At 36.8% G+C, this 23,401-nt stretch overlaps 1 protein-coding gene across 7 annotated transcripts in view; it reads left to right on the top strand.

Moving 5' to 3' along the window:
* Nucleotides 1-22,728, top strand: part of CPNE8 (copine 8) — a 90,362-nt gene extending 67,634 nt beyond the window's left edge. For 4 of the 7 annotated variants that reach the window (XM_051629987.1, XM_051629993.1, XM_051630003.1 and 1 more), the window contains 8 exons: nucleotides 538-599; nucleotides 8,953-8,999; nucleotides 9,744-9,925; nucleotides 11,888-12,015; nucleotides 12,170-12,272; nucleotides 13,964-14,021; nucleotides 16,777-16,850; nucleotides 20,904-22,728. In XM_051629987.1, coding sequence (XP_051485947.1) covers nucleotides 538-599; nucleotides 8,953-8,999; nucleotides 9,744-9,925; nucleotides 11,888-12,015; nucleotides 12,170-12,272; nucleotides 13,964-14,021; nucleotides 16,777-16,850; nucleotides 20,904-21,092 — 843 coding nt within the window. In that variant the 3' untranslated portion in view covers nucleotides 21,093-22,728. The other 3 variants (XM_051630041.1, XM_051630031.1, XM_051630012.1) reach the window with 2 other exon arrangements.
* The last annotated feature ends 673 nt before the right edge of the window (nucleotides 22,729-23,401 follow it).

Raw genomic sequence — 23,401 nt, 5'->3', positions numbered from 1 at the left:
CATCTCACCTCTCATATTTATGTATATATGTGTAGTTGTGGGTGGTTTGGGTTCTTTTAAAAACAGATGTAGTAGACTTCCAAATTTGTTTCTTCATTCTGAAGAACTGCCTATTGAAATCATAGAATCATAGAGTGGTTTGAGTTGGAAGGGACCTTAAAGATCATGTAGATCCAGCCCTCCTGTTGGAGGACACCTCCGCTAGATCAGGTTTCTCAGAGCCTAAGTCACCCTGGCCTTGAACACTTCCAGGGATGGGTCTTCCACATCTTCCCTGGGCAACCTGTTTCAGTGTCTCACCACCCTCATAGTGAAGAATTTCCTTCTATTGTCTAATCTAAATCTCCCCTCTTCAGGTTTTAATCCATTACCCCTTGTCCTCATAGTAAAAAGCCCTTCTTTTCTTTTTTTTAATCTTTTTTTCCCTAAGATGCTAAGAAATGACGTCTTAAGGATTGAGCTGCAAAAACTTTGTGCTTATGTCTCTACTTGTTCAGCTGGGAAATGACAATTAATGTCTCTTTTATTTGTTTTCAGGTAACATTGCTTTCCTTCCTAATTGAAACAGAAGTTTCATTCCTTGACTATATTAAAGGCGGGTATGTGATTGGCAACACATCTTTCTTGTTTTCACAATCTTACTGTAATTCAGTAATAATTTGTATCTATACTTTGCATATGATGACTCTTAATTAGTAAAGTAGTATCTGTACAGAGCTGTATTTCCTCATTTGAGATGCAGTACTTTCCTATAGAAAACCTGCAGATAGTCACTGATGTAAGTGAAGTTACAGAACTTTGCTTATAATGTTGGAATTAGTCTTGGTACTAAAACACTGAGATTGAGTAATGACCTCTGATCAGCCAGTGAAAATGGAATTAACTGAAAGGGAATTACCAGTAGACTTTTAAATTAGTAAAATGCTGATTTATGTCTTCTGATTACACTGACCTTTGGGGTATTTAATACTGCCATTTATTTACAGCCTTTCCCCTTCAAAAGCATTTTCCAATACTAATTATGTAAAATTATATGCAAAATACAGAAAACATGTTCAATTTCTCATTTATTGTCATTTTCCCAAGTAGAGACAGAAGCATGAAATGGCTTACCCTAGAACCTGCCTGGAAATGGGATCAAATCTCAGAAACTCCTGGCTTTTAAACTACCTGTCAGAACACAATTATTTAAGATAAAGACAAGTATCTGTTACACAGTCCTTGACACTTAATATGGATTTTGGAGGCATGCAGTCTGTATACACATTCCATGGAGGGAATTGATTACCTGTGAAGAAACAAGTTGCTATTTTTGTGCCAGTCTTCAACCCAGGCTTCAGCTGAAAAAAAAGGGAAGTCCATGTTGTGTTTTGGAAGTAGCAATATAAAGGCTTTGCCTTTGTTCACAACACTGGTAATCCTACAGATGAGAATGTACTTAAGGTTTATTCCTAACATAACTGTTGTTGAAGTTGATTAAGTTAAAGTGATGCCCCCAATTACAATTGTTAGCTGCAGAGGAGCTGTCACTGAGCTATCTCAACTGCCATTGCATTCGAGGTTTTGAAAAACTGCAGCCTGAGGTTGTGCTCCATGCTGAACTGATAACTCGAGGGAATGGATAAATGTTGAGATGTACTCCAAACTGTTGACCTTAACCCATGGACTTCTGCAGAGTGTAATTTTTTTTGTTCTCTCAAGGACTAACAGCCTCTTTGATGTTTCAGTTCTGCCAAAAATTAAATTTTAAAGTAAAAAAATCCAAATTCACTGCTGTTTGATCTCCATCCAAGGAAATAAGTATTTTCATTAAGAGTGAATTCATCCTGTTATCTATCTCAAAACACTGTGTCTTTTAGCTCATTAGGATTAAACCTGACAAGCATATTTTATGTGCAGTACTTAAAAATGAGAATGCCTAATTAGTGTTTTTAACATGGGTATAGAGGTATTGTCATTAAAATTTTTACTTAGTATCTGTGGATAGAGTTGTGATTTTACTTACTTGTTCTTTGGTGGCTGAACATAGTTTATCATTTGATTGGATGCAGAGCCCCTGCAACATTAGATTTGATTGTTTGATATTGTTGTATGGTAGGCACATTATGTTATGGGCTATGGGTGACCTTCAGAGGGAGTTGTATAGGCTCATCATTGAGGCTTCTAAGTAGTGGGACATGTTAGTGGAGGGAAGGAAGGGGCTGTGTGTCAGGGAGCAGCCTTCCCTTCCCAGAAGTGCTGGGGAGCTGGGAGCAGAGCTGGGTAGCATGGCTGGCAGGACAGGGTCTCACCAGGAAGGGCCCAATCATACAGTACGTGGGCAAGGCAAGCAGGACAGGCCCAGACATGGTGGCCAGGCTCAATTAAGGCCTGATCATCAGGGAAGTTTGTGGTGATGAGGCAGACCGTGGTCAGAATGGGAAGGCAAACTACGGATCTGGGTCAGAATCAGGTCCAGCAATTGCCAGGCAGGTCTGTGGTGGGCAAGGCAAGGAGGTCAAGCCAGGAAGTTGGTCCATGGGTCAGGATCTGGATTAATGGAGTCCATGGGCAGGCATGGGCTTGGCTGAGGTGAAGACCCAAACTTCTCTGACATAGCTTAGGCCAGAACTGAAGGCTGAGCTGAAATGGGGCTCGTGAGCCAATGGTAGGGAGTGTCGTGGAGGGCTGAACAGAGTCTGTTTAGGGCCATTAAAAGACTTCTTAGTACACTCGGGACCACTAGACATTGTTCCAGGATACTTCTAGACTGCAAACTGTCAACACCTTCTGGAATATCCTTACCTTCAGTTCAGTTAATTAGAAACACTACTGCTGGAATACTTCTTGTCTATATTTGGACTCTTTGGATCCTACAGTTTCTCCTCAGAGAGGATTCAATTCAGTTGTTGACTACATTAGAATCTGTTACAGTTCAGGAAAGGTTAAACTTCCTGATACAGGTCAGGCATACTGTCAAGGTACTACTGAATCAGCCTTGCCTCCGTCCCTGGAAGAATGATGGATCAGCACATTCTGGACGGCAATGGATGCAAACTAGAACACAGGAAGTTCCACCTCAACATGAGGAAAAACTTACTGTAAGGGTTATGTAGCACTGTAAGAGGCTGCCCAGAGAGGTTGTGGAGTCTCCTTCTTGGGGGATGTTAAAGACCTGTCTGGATGTGTTTCTGAGTGACCTGCCCTAGACTCTGTGGTGGTCCTGCTCTGGCAGGGCGGTTGGACTCGATCTCCAGAAGTCCCTTCCAACCCCTAACATTTTGTGATTCTGTGAATCTTTAATGTCTGAAGAATGCGTTAGCTCTACATGCTATAAAGAATTCTGTCAGCACATTTGCTAGACAAACTGTTCCTGAGGCACCTAGATTGCCATGGTTAGGAAACCAGTTATTTCTGTGTTTCTGACTCCATTTCCAAAGATCAGTATGGCTTGTTGTGCCTGGTTTGAGTCACTGTAACAGGTGGACAGCTTCTTTAGATAACAAAAGAGTAATTGGAGCATCCAGGTTCTGGATGTGATTTCTGTATGAACAGTCATGGTCCATCTGCTGTGGTGCTCTTCTGATGTGTGCAGGTGTTCTGTTTTTAGTAGAGAACCCTGGAGTTCAAGAAAAACAGGTCACTTTTGTTAGGCCTGCTGTTGCTGGAACATTCCTGTTGTGGACTTGAACTGCAGTAGAAAATGGCCTTCCATCCAGGTTTACCAAAAGTTTCTGTTGAATGAAGTGTACGTGGACACAGATGCACAGAGAAACAGTTTTATCTCTAGTGTAGCTGTTCTTTCAAGTGTGTTGTACATATATAACACAAACATCTTATTTCCCATTCATTCAAAATTAATCTCTACAAGAAGAATGCATATAAGGAGCTGAGGAATTAAGTTTTCTATCTAAATATGGAAAGAAAATAATATAGTGTGTGCATATGTAATCTTTTTGGGTGGTTTATCACAGTTCTCACTGAGATGTTAAAAGTTAATCAATGTTATAATATCCATTCTATAGACAAACAGAAATTTTGAATACAAATAATACGTTGCTGTTCTTATTGATAATTTGTATGTATTTCTGTAACTGCAAGTCAAAGAAGACTTGTGATATTCATAATTACAACTTAAACATTTTTCCTCTCTTTATATAAAAATAGTATAATTCAGTAGAATGCTCTGTGCTTAAAAGTATGACCAGTAATACTTGTCATGTAGTTCTTTTATCTAGAAACTTGTTTAATGATTCATACATTAATTTCTCTGTAAATACCAGCGAAAACTGCAGAAGTGCTTGTATAAAATGTTACCTTTCTTTCTACAACCTACAAACTTTTGTTATTTGTAAACATGACCAAAAGACTGAGTCATTTCTTGGCTTCTCCCTTCCTTCCTTTGTCTCCTGTAATATTGCTGCATATCAGTTGCAGTCCAGTTGACAGACTTGGAAGGAAGGGGGAAGAGAAGATGACATCAGTCTGTTTTCCCATCAAGTTTGTCCTCCAAAGTTGTTTTTTTTAGTTCCCTGGTTTTCTTCCATTTAGTTAGGCAAGGGAAAGAAAACACTGATTCTGCAATAGGCACAATATTGGCTCTTCTATAAATGGATGCTTATTAAATGCTTCATATTCAGAACTTTCATTGTAATTTATTTCATCTGTCTAGAACTAATACTGATTTAATGGAAATCTTGACAGCTTTAACTGTGACAAATTGGGATTACAGTATTGATTTCATTTGTTTTGTGTCTGCATCTGTTTAATTGGGATATTCCATTATAAGTATCATCAATATGACTGTATTTTTTTAAAGAGCTTTGAAGAATTAAATAGAAATTTTCTCATAAATTCTAATTTTGTTTTACTACATAAATCCAGATTTTATAGCAGTATGGCAGGAAAGAGCTGGATGTCTCTTGCATCTGAATATTACATCAAGAAGTGCTTGTGTATTAGTAGCTGACTTTTCCTTACAGCTTTATACTTAATCATGTATTTTGCCATACTGACCTTCCCACATTTAAAATAGGTACATTGTGCTAGAAATTAATATATATTTCAAAATCTGATTTCTCCTGCCACTTAACAATTAATAACATGTTCCTATCAAAATACAAACATGAATAAGCCCAAGAATGTAAGGGATGTGGCCTCGAAGAAGAATACAATTGGTCTGCTCTGGTTTTGTCTGGAAGAGAGACCAGGAACCAAAAAGCTGCAAAACTTAGCAGACAGAAAAGATATTTTTATGCAGAAGTTTCTAGCCTGCTCAACTTCCTAGAATAGGGAGTGAGCTAGAAAGTTTCTCTAGGCATTTGTAAATCAATAAAATTCAGGAACTGAATCCTTTTGCAATCCCAAAGTATGAAATTATCTTTTCTGTCCCAGATTAGTGGAAGATAAGAGCAAATACATTCTTCCTATCGTGTTAAAAGCCATACCTTCATTCAGGTTTTTGGAAGGTGACAGTCACATGTTTTTTGGATTCTAAGGGGTTTGGACATACCTTTTAACTGAGCTGTAACTGATTGTCAAAAGGAAGTTTAGAACTCCTTTAATGACAGCTATTTTCATTCACCCAGTGCACCATATAACGTAGTAGCATGCATATTTTATGTTTGAAGGAGACCTGGTGTGAGATACAGCTATGAAACAAGGGCTGCCATAGATACATATTTTGAAGGCTTTACCATATATTTTTTTGTATCCTTCGAGAATAATGAGTAATAAGACAGTATAACAGGAAGATCTTGTCGAGCTTTTATCAGAAAAGTCTTTTGTATGTTGATACTGCATTTGGCCTAACAAGCATCTGCAAAGGGGAAATTATAAAATAACTGTCACTGGGGAATTCAATGTCATGGAGAGAATACAGTCTCTTGATGGTGTGACTTACTCCATTGGCTCTGTTTGTAGATGCCTGAGCAGTAAGTGGTCCTTGAACCTTCAAACCCCCCCCCCCCCCCCCCACTAACAGACCAGCTGGTTGTCACTCTGAAGCCAAAGGAGGAAATCAATGATTCCTTCCAATGTACTGTTTAAAAAACCCTAGTAATTACAAGTGTTGTCAAGCCTAGTGAAAAGCTACACCCAGGCTTAGTTTGTTCCCTTATGTATATCAGTGCAGATAGAGCTTTTATTAAAAGATGATAAGTTTCACCTTGCTCTCCGAAAGAAAAATAAAATGGCTGCTCTGTGGCTGTGAGGTGAAGATCACTGTTCTTTTCAAGATACTGTCATCATTTCTTGTGGTAATACAGGGCAAATTCACCTGTTCAGGTATCAAATAGATCAAGTCTTTCTACACCAACTAAATTCTGGTAAAGCAGTGGTGATCTATCCATCTCTGAATCCACAAGACACATTGCTGTGCTTGGCTATTTGTTCTACCTAAGTTCTCCCTTGGGGCTGGATGTTCAGTAATTCAGCCTGGCTGGCCAAGTGTCATGGTTTTAGTGGCTTTTATGCAAAGCCTCATGACCTCACAACATCATCGATGTAGGGGGTGTCATGAACTTGTAATGTAGCTCTTTGGAGAACTATACATCTGGAAAAGCTGGGACAAAGCCTTAGCCAATGAATTGACACAGAATCACAGAATGGTAGGGGATGGAAGGGACCTCTGAAGATCATCTAGTCCAACCCGCCTGCTAGAGCAGGATCTACTAGAGCAGATTACACAGGAACATGTCCAGGCAGGTTTTGAATGTCTCCATAACCTCCCTGGGCAGCCTGTTCCAGTGCTATGTTACCCTCAGAGTAAATATAAGTAAAATATAATTAAGTATAATATAAGTAAATATAAGTAATATAAGTATTTTCTTATATTTAGGTTAAACCTCCTGTGTACCAGTTTGTGAGCATTGCCCCTTGTTCTGTCACTGGGCACCACTGAGGAGAGTCTGGCCCCATCCTCCTGACACCTACTCTTTAAATATTTATAAGCATTGATGAGATCCCCCCTCAGCCTCCTTTTCTCTAAGCCAAACAGACCCAACTCTCTTGGTCTTTCTTCGTATGGTATATGCTCCAGTCTCTTAATAATCTTCTTTCCTTATCAGAAATTTCCTTATCAAGGTTTTGTTGTTTCAAAGACTTCAATTTTATATGAATTTTCAAATTTGGAGTGTCCTTATTCTGAATTAATGGTTTTTAACTCATGTCCCTTACACAAAATAAGCACTGAACGGGTAAATTAGGTTATGGTAGAGGGATTTAGGTTATGGTTGCACTTGATGATCTTCAAGGTCCCTTCCAACCAGGATGATTCTATGAAAATACAGTAATCAATAATCTTGTTTAAAAATATGTTGATGAAGGTTAATAAGACTAACCCAATAATGTACACTTGATACAACCTAAGAACTAGTCTGTTAAAGAGAAATAAAACATGTAGTAGAAATAAAAACAGGACAGTGGACTTTCAGCTATATTAATCACATTTAATTTGGTTCCAGAATAATGTTGTTACCATGAAAACACTTCTTAAAATGTCATCCAGATTAATTTTCCATTTGGTTTCCGAAGTATTTGTGTCTGATGTTTTCATGACACACAGCTTCTAAATTGCCCATCTGAGATTAATTTTGTAGTTATAGCTGCTAATTTTTTTTATTCCTGGTGAAACAGTAGAGAAATTAATAACTTATCATAATAATTTCTCACATGTTATGCTGCTTTTGAAAGTATTTTCTCCAGTGGTGCTAATTTGAAGTTTATTTTTTTTGTTTGAGCTTGAAAGACCCAGTTTTGTGTTAAAAATACTAAATTAATTACCTTTTGTTGATTTTGAGTACAAAGTCTGACTTTTACCTTGTACCCTTTTGCCATATATTACTTCTTTCCTCAGAGAGACTCTGATACCTTGTGTATCTTAGGCTTCTATGTCTCTTTTCCAAGGATCATATTCAGAGAGATGTTTCTGATACAGAACCATTAAATAATTTAGTTGCAAAAGATCTTTAAGATCGTCAAGTCCGACTGCTAACCTGGCACTGCCAAGTCCACCACTAAACCATGTCCATAAGCACCACAGCTACGTGGCTTTTAAATACCTCCAGGGGTGGTGACTCAACCATTTCCTTGGACAGCCTGTTCCTTCCTCTTCTTCACACCCCTTCAAGTGAAGAAGCTTCTTCTAATATCTAATCTAAACCTTCCCTGGCTCAAACTGAGACCATTTCCTCTCCTCCCATTGCTTGTTACTTGGGGAAGAGACCAAACCCCAACTGTCTACAACCTCCTTTCAGGTAGCTGTAGAGAGCAGTGAGGTCTTCCCTTGGTGTTGCATTGTGGTGTTTTTCCCAACCTCTTCTTATCTGAGGAAGACAGCTTTTCTACATGCTGTAGTGATCATGGTAGAAGACAGTTGACATGCATGTCTTAGGATCCTTGTTCTTACTGTCACAGAATTATAGGATGGTTTGGGTGGGAAGGGACCTTAAAGACCATCTAGCTCCAACCCCTTTGCATGGGTAGGGTCACCTCTCTCTAGACCACATTGGAGACCACTCAAAGCCCCATCCGACCTGGCCTTGAACACTTCCAGGGATGGGGCATCCACAAGTTCTCATGGCAACCTGTTCCAGTGTCACACTACCCTCACAGGAAAAAAATTTCTTTCCAAGTTTTCTATGGCTAGGGCTAAAATATGTCCAAAGGAAAATCAGTATTACTGTTGAAAATTAATAATGTTTATTGAACTTAACCTTATAAACAATTCGAGATTTTGTATAACCAATGAAAAAAAGGAAGGATGGAGTAAAGTAACTCTTTCCAGTGTGTTAGTAAAACACTGTTGTGTAACTCTTGGCTGAAGCCTCATAAAAGAGTATTTTCAGTGTTTTGTTTCCTGTATTAGAAAATTACTGTCCTACAGTTTGTCCACAAACAACATTATCATCTCTTGTTTGTTCTTCCAGAGAACAGTAAAGCTATTAACAAGATTTGTGTTTGCTTTTTCTACAGAACCCAAATCAATTTCACAGTAGCTATTGATTTCACAGCCTCAAATGGTAAGAATAAAAATGAACTTTTTGTGCATGTATGTGCTCTGTTCAGTTTTAAGTGTACATGTGTGTGCCTATATCAGTATTTTGCTTAACTTCATTCTGTTATTGATTGTGTGTATGACTGGCAGCATGTCAAATCTGGATTCCATTTTGCTGTCCAACAGACTAGAGCACAATTCCTGTCCAGAAAAACAGGGCAAATAGAGCAGATAAAAATTGAAAAAGCTACATATGAAGCTAAATAAGTAGGAGTGGTTTTCAAATCTTTGTGTGTTTTCCAATTAATATGTTTGTTGGTTTTTTTTTTATTGCTGGGAGAAAACTGGCTAACTTAGGAAGACCTCATTGAGAGGGGCAAAAGAAAGGAGTTTCAAGTGGAGTGAGGCTGAAATGGGGTGAAGCCGAGATAAGTTTTGATCCTCCTCCAGAGCTGCTATCAGAATGTCATAATACTTTAGTAAATTTCCTCTTAAAAATCTATATCGTTCTAAAATTACACAAGTTTACGAGGGTAATGATAGTTTCTTGCTTCCCATTCAGTGCTGAAAAGGTTTACAGCTACTACTCTTAAACTGTTAACATGTATTCAGAAAATCATTGTGTTTTTACCTGATACAACCACAGTTAGGTATGTAGGAAATAATTTTCTTTTCAATTTCTGCTTTTTTAGATTTCTATAATTTTTAAGAGAGAAAATTTTGAAGATATTCCTTTTAAAGTAAATCTGCTTGATCTTTCCTTCAACAGGTAACCCCTCACAGCCTACGTCACTGCACTACATGAATCCCTATCAGCTAAATGCTTATGGCATGGCACTGAAAGCAGTAGGTGAAATAATTCAGGACTATGACAGTGATAAAATGTTCCCAGCTCTAGGTTTTGGAGCTAGACTGCCTCCAGATGGAAGAGTATCACATGAGTTTGCACTGGTATGTTTACATACTGTACATATTATTTACTACAATAAAATTAAGGGAGTTAAGCTTGCAATCTTAAGCAACTCCTAGATAAGAGCAGATAATGTGCTAATTCTTCTGTCTAAAAGTTTATTCCCAAATCGTTTATGGTCGTCAAGTTACTGACAGAAATCCAGAGTGAAAAAGTCTCTGTAGGCCAACAATAGTAATAAAGAAAACTAATCATCTTTAGCCTCAGCTGTAGCAGCATGAGAAACAGAAGCTTGAAAGACTTCAGACTGAAGCTAATCTATTTTAAGAAGTGAGTGAATAATGATCCAAGATAATATTTCATCATCATCATGACTATTATTATTATTATTATTATTATTATTATTATTATTATTATTATTATTATTATTATTATTATTATTATTATTATTATTATTATTATTATTATTATTTTATCTTATTTTCTGTGATCTCTTCATCTTTTCCAGGCTGCTAGTTTAGAGACATAGAGATAACTAAGTGGACTAAAAACTGAGGTGACAAGAATAAATCTGAGACTGGTCCATGTACCAGCTAAATTGAACCTAAAAATCTAACAGGATTTGCCAGAAAGGTTGATGTGTTATAACTAATGCTTGTGATTAGTGTGGATGTTTATCTACTTGCTTATTATGAGATTTTTTTTTTTTTTTCTGTGAGTAGGATAAAGTTACAGCAAGTGTAGGTATATCAGGTAGGTTTTAATTAGACAGCAGCAAAGACATGGCAGAAGACTGGTGATTGTAGATGTGTATTTCTTCTGTCAGCCTGTGCTAGAAAACAATGCCACATGTCTTACCTCAAAGAAAGATTTTCCACATGGATAGTAGTTTAAAACAGGTGCAATTGCAGATACTAATTTTAATTACAGACTTCCTTTGGACTTTGTGTAGCAAGTTCAAATATATTGATACATATAATCTTCAGGCTATTAAAACAGAAGACTTATTCCTGGCTACTTTCAGTTTGTTTCTAAAATTAATTCAGTTAATTAATGAGGCATTGGTTTTGCCACATTAATTGTAATGAGGTTCTTTTTACAGAGGAAAAAACAGTCTTCTTTTCCTTCCTCCATATGTAAACATAAATAGATGTCTCCCATTTAATGCTAAGCAGTATTTCAGCACTCTCTTTTAATGTTCTAGATCAATTCAATTTAAAAAATCTCCTTTGCTTTTCTAGATTCTCAGGGATGTATGTTCTACCTCAGAATGAGATACTGGCACATTAAGCCAATGAGGTGTTGGCACTTGAAGGAGAGTAAAGTGATTCGGAAGGTTTTGAAGCCTTACATGGATCACTTGCCTGGCCTGACATGAGTCACTAATCTGGGATTTAGCTTATGTGTTTGTATTGTCATTGCAGATGGGAGTAAAAATGGCTACCCAAAGAATTTACAGACCCAGTCATTTCAGTGGGTTCCAAAATAATAATTTCCTTTCTTAATCTTTTCAACAGGCTGAAAAAAATCAGTTTTCCAGTGCAGAACAGTGTACAAAACAATAGTTTATAGTTTACCTAATACTTGCATAGTGTCTGAACATCAGGATCTGGATACCATTTATTTTTTTCACATTTTTAAAGTAAGAAATTACTGAGCAAGAACTGTGCTCCTAAACATGCTTCCAGTTTCACATCTGCCCTGTAATTCATCCCTTAAATCTTCACATGGACTCTTTAATTCCACTTCAGATGGTATTTATGTGTAGGAACCAGTTCAGGGTGCCTGTAACATAAGGCTGCTAGAACCTCCTTCACTAGGCAGTGAACGCTCACAACCAGCCTTGGCACTTACACTGGGCATCTGTAGTAAACTCTTGGACTAAATCCTAGAATACTTAGGTCTTTGCCATTTAAATGTGTATGCTGGGTACTGTTCACTAACCTACATTGGTTTTGCTTCATCATTACTTCTAGTGATTAAGCATCTCTTATTTTCTTTAGAATGGAAACCCTCAAAATCCGTACTGCCATGGAATTGATGGTGTGATGGAGGCATATTACAGGAGTCTGAAATCTGTACAGCTTTATGGACCAACAAACTTTGCCCCTGTGATTAATCATGTAGCAAGGTAAGCATCACAACAGGTACTTCACAGAAACTTATTGTCAGCACAGCTATGACATATAAAAGGCCAAATTTAAAAAATGCAACTTCTTTTCATGTTAGTTTCTTTGTAGAAAGTTTTTTTTTCCCTGTTACAAAGCTGTTTTTTCTTCCTTTAGATATGCTGCTTCAGTAAAAGATGGCTCCCAGTATTTTGTTCTCCTCATTATTACAGATGGAGTTATTTCTGATATGGCTCAGACAAAAGAATCCATAGTGAATGTAAGTTCTGCTGAAAGTGTTGAAATTTAAATTAATTCTGTTTCTAGGAATTCATATTTTAGGCAATAAACTAAATAATTTAATATTTGATGCACTAAATGTATTCCATAGTTGTTGTGGGTTTTTTTTTACAAATAGCAAAAGTTCATTATACATAGGACAAAAAGAAACCAAAGCCCAAATCTGAGCCTAATTGGATGGTGTTCTATGAGCAATTGATACTCTTCCCTCTGACACGGTATGTTGATATGAATCCTCATGCATATCCCACCACACAGTTTGTCTTTCTAACAATTGCAGACAGCTTTGATCCCCCTCCACCTTTTTAAAAACTGCCCCAAACTTTCTGATCCCAAATGACAAGCATACCAGTCATCTAATTTCCTTCTAAATAATTCCCTGGAATTTTAAGAATTCTTTTTTTTTTTCTCAGTTTCTGCATTATTTTCAATATTTTTCTGTTCAAAACTTCTATGCTTTTAAGCAGTATTCTGCATTATGAACAGGTTCCAGTTTTCTTTTGACCCTGGCAAATGTCAGGGGAAAGTACAGAGAAACAGCTTCCAGACGGGGTTTGAGAAGATCTGTACTAACTGTTTTGAACACCCCACAGTGGTGTAGTGTAGTATTATGACAGATGAAGAATGGGAAAATGTGATGATGTATCTAAAATGAGAATATCTTTTAAATGAGGGAGAAAACCACTTTCTATATTCCAAAAGAAAAATATCACAATATGTTCTAAACCCACTTGACTTCAGACTTGAGAGAAGCAGGGTTCTATTTAGCAGATAGTGTACATGTGTGAAGTTTAGCCAATATATACTCCTCTTTGAAATGACCATAAACATTTCAGAGTTCATCAGAATATCTCAATAAGGAACAGTTGTCAACCCTGACATTTGGTAGATGGCTTTTTTTAGTTCTTATCCTCCTCAACAGAGCCATTTTCAGATTATTTCTGTAGTCTGGCAGATATCTGGCTCTTCTATCAGAGCAAGAGAATCCAGTATTTATTATACTGTCTTTGCAATTTTCAAGGTTTTACCAAGAGTTTATTCAGGGAAAGCCAGATGCCATCTTTGCCTTGTTTCATTGAATGAAAAAGATTAAGTAAAATAAAAAATCTTACCATAAGCCAGTTTGATATCTTGTTTGCTTTGTGGCATGGTTGACTGACTTGAATAGAATTTTGTTTGTGGAAGTAATACAAGTTACATGTTGCTGAAACAGATTATTCCTTCTGTTGAGAAAAATTGACATCAGATCTATGTAAAATATAGTGTCACATAGTTCCAGGCAGCTACGTAATATCAAAAAACAGCAAGGTACATTTAAATAAATGTCAGACTGTCGTTAGGTACATATTTGGCAAATATTGTCAGTTTAGAAAAGTTTCTAAGGTAATTTCTTATCCTAGTTGTCATATTAGTATTAAATCCTAATGTAGTTTGTTGTGTTAAATTATGATCCTATATGATTCAAAGACTCTCTAAGGAAAAAATAAAATCTCTTCATCCAAGATGTTTTTTACTACTTAAGCAGACAGTTTACATCGCTCAGCTTTTTAGGTGGAAAAAAAAGTTCTTTAAAAAATAACTTCTGTGTGTTTTTTATTCAGATTTTCCTCAGATCTCATATTATTGGCAAAGGTTATATAATGTGTTAAACCTCTTTTTCTTCTTTTGAAGGCTTCAAAGCTTCCAATGTCAATAATTATCGTGGGGGTAGGACCAGCAGAGTTTGATGGTAAGTGTTGTAGCCTTTTCCCTAGAATCTTTAATATTTGTTTACATGTTAGTAATATGTGGCTTTTCAAACAAATGCTGTTCTTTAAAAGAGCATGATATGGAACAAGCAGTAAGCACTGTTGACATTTCCAGCTGGATTGATTGATAACTCAGTATGATTACAAGCTACCATGTGGAGCTATGTAGGCCCTCAGGCTCTCTGTTCAAGTCACAGAACCATATGGGGGCTCAGCATTTACACAGCTCCAGATGATGAGGGGGGAAAAAATACCTCACAGTAAAGTAAGTATACTTGAGTAATTCTGAATTTCTTCAGCACACATATTTAGTGGCCTTGTGGAGTGTCAGTTGGCTGGAAATACTGAGCATCTGTTCTTAGTGCAGTAATAAAATGCTGAGAAAAATAAATATATTTGAGAAGGTGATCTGTCTTAAACTGGGCTTTGCATTGAGAGAGTATTACAGCATGAAAGAAATGACCAGGATTATTTACGCATTCTTTCATGTGATGTTTCAGAACACCAATCTCTATTGCAGTAAGTTGCTTCTGTTATTTGGACTACTTTTAAGTGCCATTGTGTATATCACTGCACTGTGAAGTGTAGACTTTCCCTGTGTATCTATTCCTCAGAGTTCTACATCTTTTTTTTTTTAATTCTAGTACTTCTGGTTAGACAGCATGCCTTCTTTTATACATGAAATATATTTAGTACTACCACAGATGTATAATGTAAATAATCAGTAATGACTGTACCTGTTAGTTCTTGTACAAATATTCTCAGAGTATGAAAACAGTAGGAAAAAATAATATGAGGAAAAATAAGTTCTTGTGGTTTGACTTTCTAATGCTTTTTTGCAAGTGGTGTATTGGTGATCATTTTAAGATTCTTATTCCTTGAAGAGATTGTCCAAATGGACTCTCACACTTCAGATGATCGTATGCCACAAGCAATGAGAAAAGACAGTTTACCTTCATAAATGCCTATAAGAGAAATTTACAAACCCTCATTTTCCCCCCTGAGAATTCAAACTTCAGTCATATGTTAGTTATTTTTCTCTCACCTCTCCTTTGCCTTTTCCCTTCCTCCCTGTTTGTCCATTCCTTGCATTTGCCCAGGCTGCCCATAACTCAGTCAGGACATGGAGATTCTGTCTTCCTTTTACTTCTAGAGGTTGTCTTTGCAGGGTTTTGCAGGTGTCATCGCTATCACTTTTCTTAAGGCAGGATTCTGTTTGTACTGCAGGGTACAGTTTCCATCTTTGGACCCACACTCCACAAGTATACTGCCTCAATGAAGCTCACCTAGTAAATGTGTGCCATATCTGTAGTGTGTCAGTGTCCAAGAGGGCAGAGAAATGACTTTTCCCTCTGCAGAAGTTCCTTCTGGAAGAAACAGACTCCATGTCTGGCTGAGAGAGTTGGGGCTGTTCAGCCTGGAGAAGAGAAGGCTCAGAGGAGACCTTGTAGCACCTTCCAGTACCTGAAGGGGCTACAGGAAAGCTGGGGAGGGGCTTTTTACAATGGCTTGTAGTGATAGGACAAGAGGGAATTGCTTTAAACTGAAGGAGGGCAGATGTAAGTTAGACATTAGGAAGAAATTCTTTGCTGTGAGGGTGGTAAGATGCTGGAACAGGTTGCCAAGAGAACCTGTGGATGCCTCATCCCTGGAAGGGTTCAAGGCCAGGCAGGATGGGGCTCTGAGCCATGTGGTCCTGTGGAAGGTGTCCCTGCCCATGCAGGGGGTTGGAGCTAGATGATCTTTAAGATCCCTTCCCACCCAAACCATTCTGTGATTCTATGTCTAATTTGGAAATTTTCAATGGATCTCTCCTTCAAATGCTTGTTCAGCCTCCTGGTTTGAACACCTGTACATTTTTTGCATCAGCAGCATCATTTGACATTGTGCCTTACAGACCTACTTATTTTTTCTTTAAACAAACATACCCTTTGGTTTTAACTTGGCTCCCGACAGTGTAATTTATGCTCTTTAGTTCTTGCATTGGAACAAATAGTTTTTGAAATGCTGTTTTCAGTGAACTCAGCCCAATTTGTAAGCCCCTGAGAAGCTCAGTGATGCAGGGCTTTGGTTTTCATAGGTATGCTGAAAGGATTGTAGGATTGCAGAGCCAACAGCTGAGCAATAATCTGTGATCCCAAGTCCATCCATTTCAACACTGACCAGAGATCAGGTATGCCTTTCTACCTAGAATGGCTTCTGGATATCTGAACAATTTTAGTGTTCCTGGGTCCTGTTCAGAATGAAACAAGAAGATACTTCATGAATGTAATGTATTTTGTTAAAGAACACCTCATTCCTATGCACTAACAGTCATTACTTTTCCAGTATGCATGTGAATTACTACCTCTTTGTGCTGTATCCTGTGATACCTTCTGTAAGAATAATTGCTGAAAATAAATGCTTCTTCACTTACGGAAGTACAAATATAGCCTTACCAGACCAGATGTCCATCCTGGTTTGAGAGCTGGAAAAATAAGGACCTTATCATGGCCTGATTTGTTCTGAAGATGACAATAAAGGCAAAAAGAATGTATTGCCAGCATGAAAAAGTGCAAAATAACTATAAAGCATGATGTATTTTATAGCACAAATTATCTTAAAGAGTTACTTAAAAAGCAATTGTTGGTTTTGTTGCTCTAAATTGTAAACTGACTGAAGTTTTTCTCAGTGAGATTGTTTTTGTTGCGTAGCTGAACTCATAGATTGATTAATTTTGTTTCTTTTTTTTTTAAGCTATGGAAGAACTGGATGGTGATGTAGTGAGGATTTCTTCAAGAGGAAAGTTTGCAGAAAGAGACATTGTGCAGGTGGGAGATAAAATTTACTCTAATAGTTAGATTTTACTGATCCTGTTTGTTTTGAATTTTTGTTTCTACCTGTCATCCTACCTTGCATTATACCTTAGCACTGACATATTTTTATCTTCAGGTGTTTGTAGCAGCTCAGAAACTCTGTGATACCTGCAAGCCTTTATATAACACATAGCAGTGGATTTGGGCTCATTAGGCAATGACCCCTAACTGGCAGCACACTGATACAAACTCACAGGGTTATACAGCCTTGGGAGAAGGATTAGCCTCTGCACTGCCATCTCACTATGATTCCATCATGAAGAACTGCAATTTTTGTGTAGGTCAGCAATACCTAATCCTCTAACAAGTGCATTTGAGATGTCTAGGAGATCCTTCTTGGCCTCAAACTGCCAGTCCAGAAGACAGTGAGTGTCTCCCAGTTCCAATGTTGTGTCTGCCACGTGTGACCATGTCTATGTCTCATCTTTAAGGAAACTCAGATGATAGGTGGAACAGGATACATAGAGAGGTTTTAGATGCCCTGTCCCTGGAGACACTCAAGGTCAGGTTGGACAGGGCTCTGAGCAACCTGATCAAGTTGAAGATGTCCCTGCTTACTGCAGTGTGGTTGGATTAAATTATGCTAAAAGTCACTTCCAACCCAAACCATTCTGTGATTCTGTGATCTGTGTTTACACATCTGAATGAAGCCCTGAGAGTGTTCCATTCATCTGCATTCCATGGATGCCTCAGTTTCTCTGCCAAAGTCCTCTGGTTCTGTTGCTGCTCCCTAGAGTGGTTCAGTCTGTCCAGCAGTTGTGGTTCAAACCCAGGCAACCACGGGCTGTAGCAGTTCTGCATGCACAGTGATCTCCCTTCCCCTCAGAACTGCAGATTTCTACAGCTCCACAGGTTGTCCAAACTGTTCTTCATCCATGCTCCAGGCACCTTATCTTGCCTCCTGATTACCTACCTGCTGGAGAAACTTCATTATTATTTTCTTGATCAAATAAATTTAACTAGATGTGAATTTTTGTATTTTCATAGGATATGAAAGTGGAACAAAGCAAAGGGAAAGACATTTGATGGCTCAGCACACTAATGTCTACTTGCCAAAGTATTAAAGAAGTTGATATTTGAAAAGCAGTAAACTACTGAAAAATTGGATCAACCTGATGACTGTAGAAAGAATAAAATCTGTCTAAAACTAAACTCTTGTGGAAGGCATACTTTTCTGGAACACATTTATGAAATAGAATCTTTTAGTTGGAAGGGACCTACAACCTTCATATGGTCCAACTGCCTGACAACTTCAGGGCTGACCAAAATTGAAGCATGTTATTAAGGGCATCGTCCAAATGCTTTTTGAACACTGACACACATCCTTAGGGTCAAACCTTATCTTAGATCTGCTATTTCTTTTCCCTTTATTCCTTGTATTTGTCGAAATCTGTAGTTTTCACATGTTGTGTTTTTTTTTTCTCTTGCTTATTTTATTTCTCTCCAAGCCAGGTTGGATTTTTATATTATTGTTGGTTAGTAGAATATACAGAGAGAATATCTGAGCTATACAAATAACTCATTTTGCAGGTGATAATGTTTTAATAATAATTAAGGTCATATTGCGGCTGATAAACATTGGAATGTGTATATTTGTTTTCACTTACATCTGCAGGAATTGTAACTTTTCTGCAGCCTGAACTAGTATTTCTGCAAAATGTGCTGTGTCAAGTTTTTTAAAGCTAATTCAGATATCTCTGGCATGTATTGCACTTATATTTAAATGCATTTACATGTGTGCAATGTAATGATACATAACTTCTCCAAACAACAGCAGCTCCAAAAGCTGCTGTTTTTACATTCAAAGTGCATAAGTGGACAGAGTTCTTAAAATGTTATAAACAAGATGTGGGAAAAGGCTATGTATCAGAAATATTCTAATTTCTGCTGAGAAATAAAAAGCAATACGTAATGAATACACTTTTATATTTCTTTAGAATTCATTGCATATCCAAAAAGTAATAAAATACTTATTCACTATTAACATATTTCAATCAGAACTTTGTCCCAAGCCATATTGAATTACCTGAAGGCAATATTATTTTGTGCTCTTTTTATGTCTAAATACTAACAAATATCTTACAAGCTAGCAAAATAAATTAAAAAGGGATAATGTCAAACCCTTTAGGTTTAGTATGACCTATATTTTGTATCTGTCAGGATAAAACTGACTTGCTTTTGTAAAATTAACTCCTCAAATATTAAAAGTTTATCTTTTTTGTGTATTAGGTTAGTTAAAATTTGCTAGTGAAAATAACTGCTAATTTTAACAGTGAGTGTTGTGAAATACTGAAATTAAACTAGGAAAGAAACTATTTGTCTACCAACAGTGAGTCACTGTATCTATTTACCACTGACTACAATTCACATAAAGACATGACCTTTCTTTCCTCCTCCTTAATATACATATGTATTGTAGGGATGCTCTATTATATGTGTATGAATTTTCCTCAGTTTGTTTGATTTCTTTTTACATAAGAGTGACATTTCATTAGAAAATGTATAACCACAGGAGGGGGGAACAAAACAAGTTTCTGTTGCCTGCTGATTTACAAATTCAGCTGGGAAGGGATAAGCTTGGTGTTTGTCTTGTTATTCTTCAAAATTCATGCTTCTGGGATAATCAGATGTATTCTTACAGAAAAGTTGATGGAGTTTAAGAAGGAGCAACCACTTAAAACAGGGCAGTGTTGGGCTGGCTTCTGAAAACTGCCAGACCTTTTTTTAATAAAATGGAAGTGTCAGTGCTAGTAAATGTCACAGTATCTGCTTGTCTCTTGTATTGAAGAGTTACTGAATAAACACAGAAATAGTGAAGACGGCTAATGGTGGAACTGCAGGTACTTTGCTTCCTAGCTTAGTACTCTACAGTCAGGTTCCTTTTTGCCTGTCGTTTTGCCCTGATGCCTGATACATTCTTGGACACAACACAGGAAGTAAAGGATGTTCCTATCTGGAATAAAGGCTACTCCTGTTGAAGGGATCTTCCTGACAGCTCTTGTAGTCTTGATCACTGCCACAACCTCTGCTAGCTGGTTCTGCTTGAGCAGCAAGCTTGGACAAATGGATCTCTAGAGGTCACTTCTGGCTTCAACAATTCTGTGACTAAGTCATCATCTTCTAGGAAACTGCAGTTCTACTGCTTCCCCAGGAAATGCCCAAATCACTAGCTGTTTATGCCTGACTTGGTGACAGATTTCAGTTGAATTCAACATAGGCTTGAAGCCTTTCTTCTGGCAATTGGAGACCTTTTTCAGGAGAGTTATGCCAAGAATCATCTCTTACTTGAATTCTAGACACCTTTTAGTAGAAGATTTTTGCCTACATAAGTTTTATAAGTCCAGAGTGAGAACTGCTTTCCAAAGTTCTTGTAAAAATGATTTCATTAAGTCCAAGCTCTTTTTTGCTGAAACATTGTCTTTGGTTTTGGGTTCTTTTGTTTTCTTTTTCTCAGATTGTGTTTGTTTAATTTATTTACTAGATTTGTTTATTTCTATCTTTTTCTGGAAAGCTCAGGATCTCAGAAATACAGTGCAGGCTAAACTCTCACTGAAATTCAGTGTTCCCTTAAATCTTGAAAACTGCAGTGCTTTTTAGAAAAATGGTATTTAATCTGTTGCCTTGGGTCCTGTGCATCCAAAAAACCCAAAATTCGGTTGGTTGCTATAATGAGCAAAATAGTCTTCAGATTCTAGAGTTCAGCCAGGAGATGAGAGATCTGTGGGTCTGACTTCTCAATCAGTTTTAGTTTTATCCTGGAAAACAACAAGTAACAATTAAATCTTTCCTGTTTTGTGAAGGGGGAGCAAGGCGCTATTGTATATACACATTGAGATGTAATGTGGATATATAAAATATATCACATAAATAGGAAATATGTATATGTATATAAAAATAGTGTAAGGTTTCATATCCATGCTCCCTAGACAAAACTTTGTTATTTTTATGTTGTAAGATGTGTTCTGTGGCTGCATAATGACCTGTGTGAACATCTCTTCTGCTTTGCAGTTTGTGCCATTCCGAGATTACATCGACAGAAGTGGAAATCACGTGTTAAGCATGGCAAGACTTGCTAAAGATGTTTTAGCTGAGATCCCAGAGCAGTTTCTGTCCTACATGAGAGTCAGAGGAATAAAGCCATCGCCTGCACCACCACCCTATACACCCCCGATCCATGTGTTGCAGACTCAGATATGACTGCCCCAAAGTGCTTCTCACTTATCACAAGTCAAGACTCTGGATGCAGTAGTAGCTTCCAATAGCTTCTTGGAGCTAGAAAAATTCTCTTCATATACCAAAATTCTCCTATGGTTGCATGAGCAACTGGAAAGCTTTTAAATGCTAGGAGTAAAATGTTGATGTTCTCTCTGAATTGTTTTTTTGGTTTGTTGTTTTTGTGTTGGTTTTTTTATTTAAAGCCCTACTTTTGGATGTATTTATTGGAGGGGAAAGCACAAGTCAGGATTTCAACTCAAAAGATTATTTTCTTTCTGAATACTGTGTGTACATAAATGTATAGGAATGCTACTACTCTGTATCAATGTTTACATGTTACTATTTTTAAATTTCAGTACTTTTATAACTATTCTTAAGAATAAAAGTTTGGAATATTGACTCACATGTCTTCTAGCTTGCAATAGTTTCTCACAAGATAACAAGAGAAGCAATATCTCTTTGAATGTTTGTCCAGACAAATACAAAGGAAAGCGAAGGAAAAGAGACACGTGTTGCCCGGTACCCGAGCTGCTTCAATCAGTGCTTCAATCCATTCATCCTGCAGTTTGAGAACAAACTCCTAAAATGTGATAACTTAATTGCATATGACTTATGACTAACTCCAAACTTTGAGGGTGAGGTATGTGTATTTTTGCAGAGATTCTCCCAATTTCTAAGATTATCTGAGTTTACCGTTTTTTAAACTACTTACTGAAGCAAATTATAAGACTTACTTGGTATAAGTAATTAAAGAAAATTACCTCAAATCAGAACTATCAAAGTTTTATAGTTGACTCACTGAGCTCATTAAGTCTTACCATGCATTCCTTAAAGCACTGAACATTTTGCATCAGATAAGCTTTTTGAAATTCCTACAGCAGATGTTTTATAATGGACCATTTTAAACTTAATTTAAAATTTCAAATTTTTTGTCTAGATTACCCATTCAAAGGGATGCTGGCTCTTGATATTTGGGTTTAATATTGTCATTTAATCACATTTCCATTCAGGGTGCATGAATGATAGTGTTAATTAACTGGTTTAAAAATTGCACAACGATGTTGATTTGTGCACAATTTTGTGTACGAAACTACCCAAAAATTTTATTATATGCCTGTTCATATATAATTATAAAATGGTTTTGCATGTACAGTTTTTTACAAAATACACAGTTTTGTGAGTTTCTGTCAGATACATTTTATTTAGAACTGATGGCCTTAAATTTCACAAAACTCCTGAAATGATTGTGAATTGCCTTCAAATACTGTTAAAACTTAACAACTTAATTTTTTGTGTGTCACAGCTGTAACTGTCATGTAGTGTAACTTCTTTTCTTTGCATATAACCTGTTTACCACTTCTGTTTCTTACTACTGTATGTTGTAATGTACAGTATAAAACTAAGGTGCGTTTTTTAAAGCATGAGAAGTTTTTTGCCAGAAAGCATATCTTCAATATTAATGGCATCTAACAATGTAAATGCAGAATCTTCCATTTTTAAGTATATTTAACTTCCTTTAAGTATCTCATGTGGGAAATTACTTTTTCCAGATAATTATTCTGTTATTAAAAAAAGAAAAAAAATTAAAGAAAAATAAAGAAAAAAAGGTAAAAATAAATCTTGTTTTATTTTTATTTCAAAACAGTTTTTACATAAATATGGAGTTTTATTTCCCCACCAAAATATGTATTTCTTAGTGGATTGGTGTTGCATGAATGAAATTTGATACCTGGAAACTACAAATTTTGATGAAAGTGCATCATAAAGAGTCAGTTTAAATCTACTGAATGGTGGTGGTGTTCTCCTTCCATCATCTGTGTTTATTTTTCATTCTTAGAGTTTTGGCACTTTAAAAATAACTGAATTAACAGCAAATTTGTGTTGTTTCACTTGATAAAGCAAATCTTTATGCTGACCTTTCTATTGGTTCCTGGTGGCCCATGTACTTAACAGGTAGGTCTTCACTTTAAAGCCAAAACTACAAACATCTTTTATTCAGTTTAGAATAATTTATTAGTTCTCATTTAAGCAGCACCTTTTATTAATCTAAAGATCAGTCTCAAAACTAATTTAACAACTCATTTAACAAGTGAAGGAACTTCTAATAATAAGTATTACTGAATCAAATTATTTTTTTCTATTCAGCCTATGTACTAGCCTATTCTATTCTGCACTTAAGGTTTTTTTTCTGTTTGGTATTGGATTCGAAATCTAACAGTGGAAAGAAATAGATGTGATCAATGGAAAAGAAGATTTTTTCCAGACTTGTGGCATTCCCTACATGTTTGGTG

Source organism: Apus apus, chromosome 1, assembly GCF_020740795.1.
Source record: "Apus apus isolate bApuApu2 chromosome 1, bApuApu2.pri.cur, whole genome shotgun sequence".
Classification (NCBI taxonomy): domain Eukaryota; kingdom Metazoa; phylum Chordata; class Aves; order Apodiformes; family Apodidae; genus Apus; species Apus apus.
The sequence above is the reverse complement of the archived record's forward strand: the minus strand, read 5'-3'. Positions and strand labels throughout refer to the sequence as shown.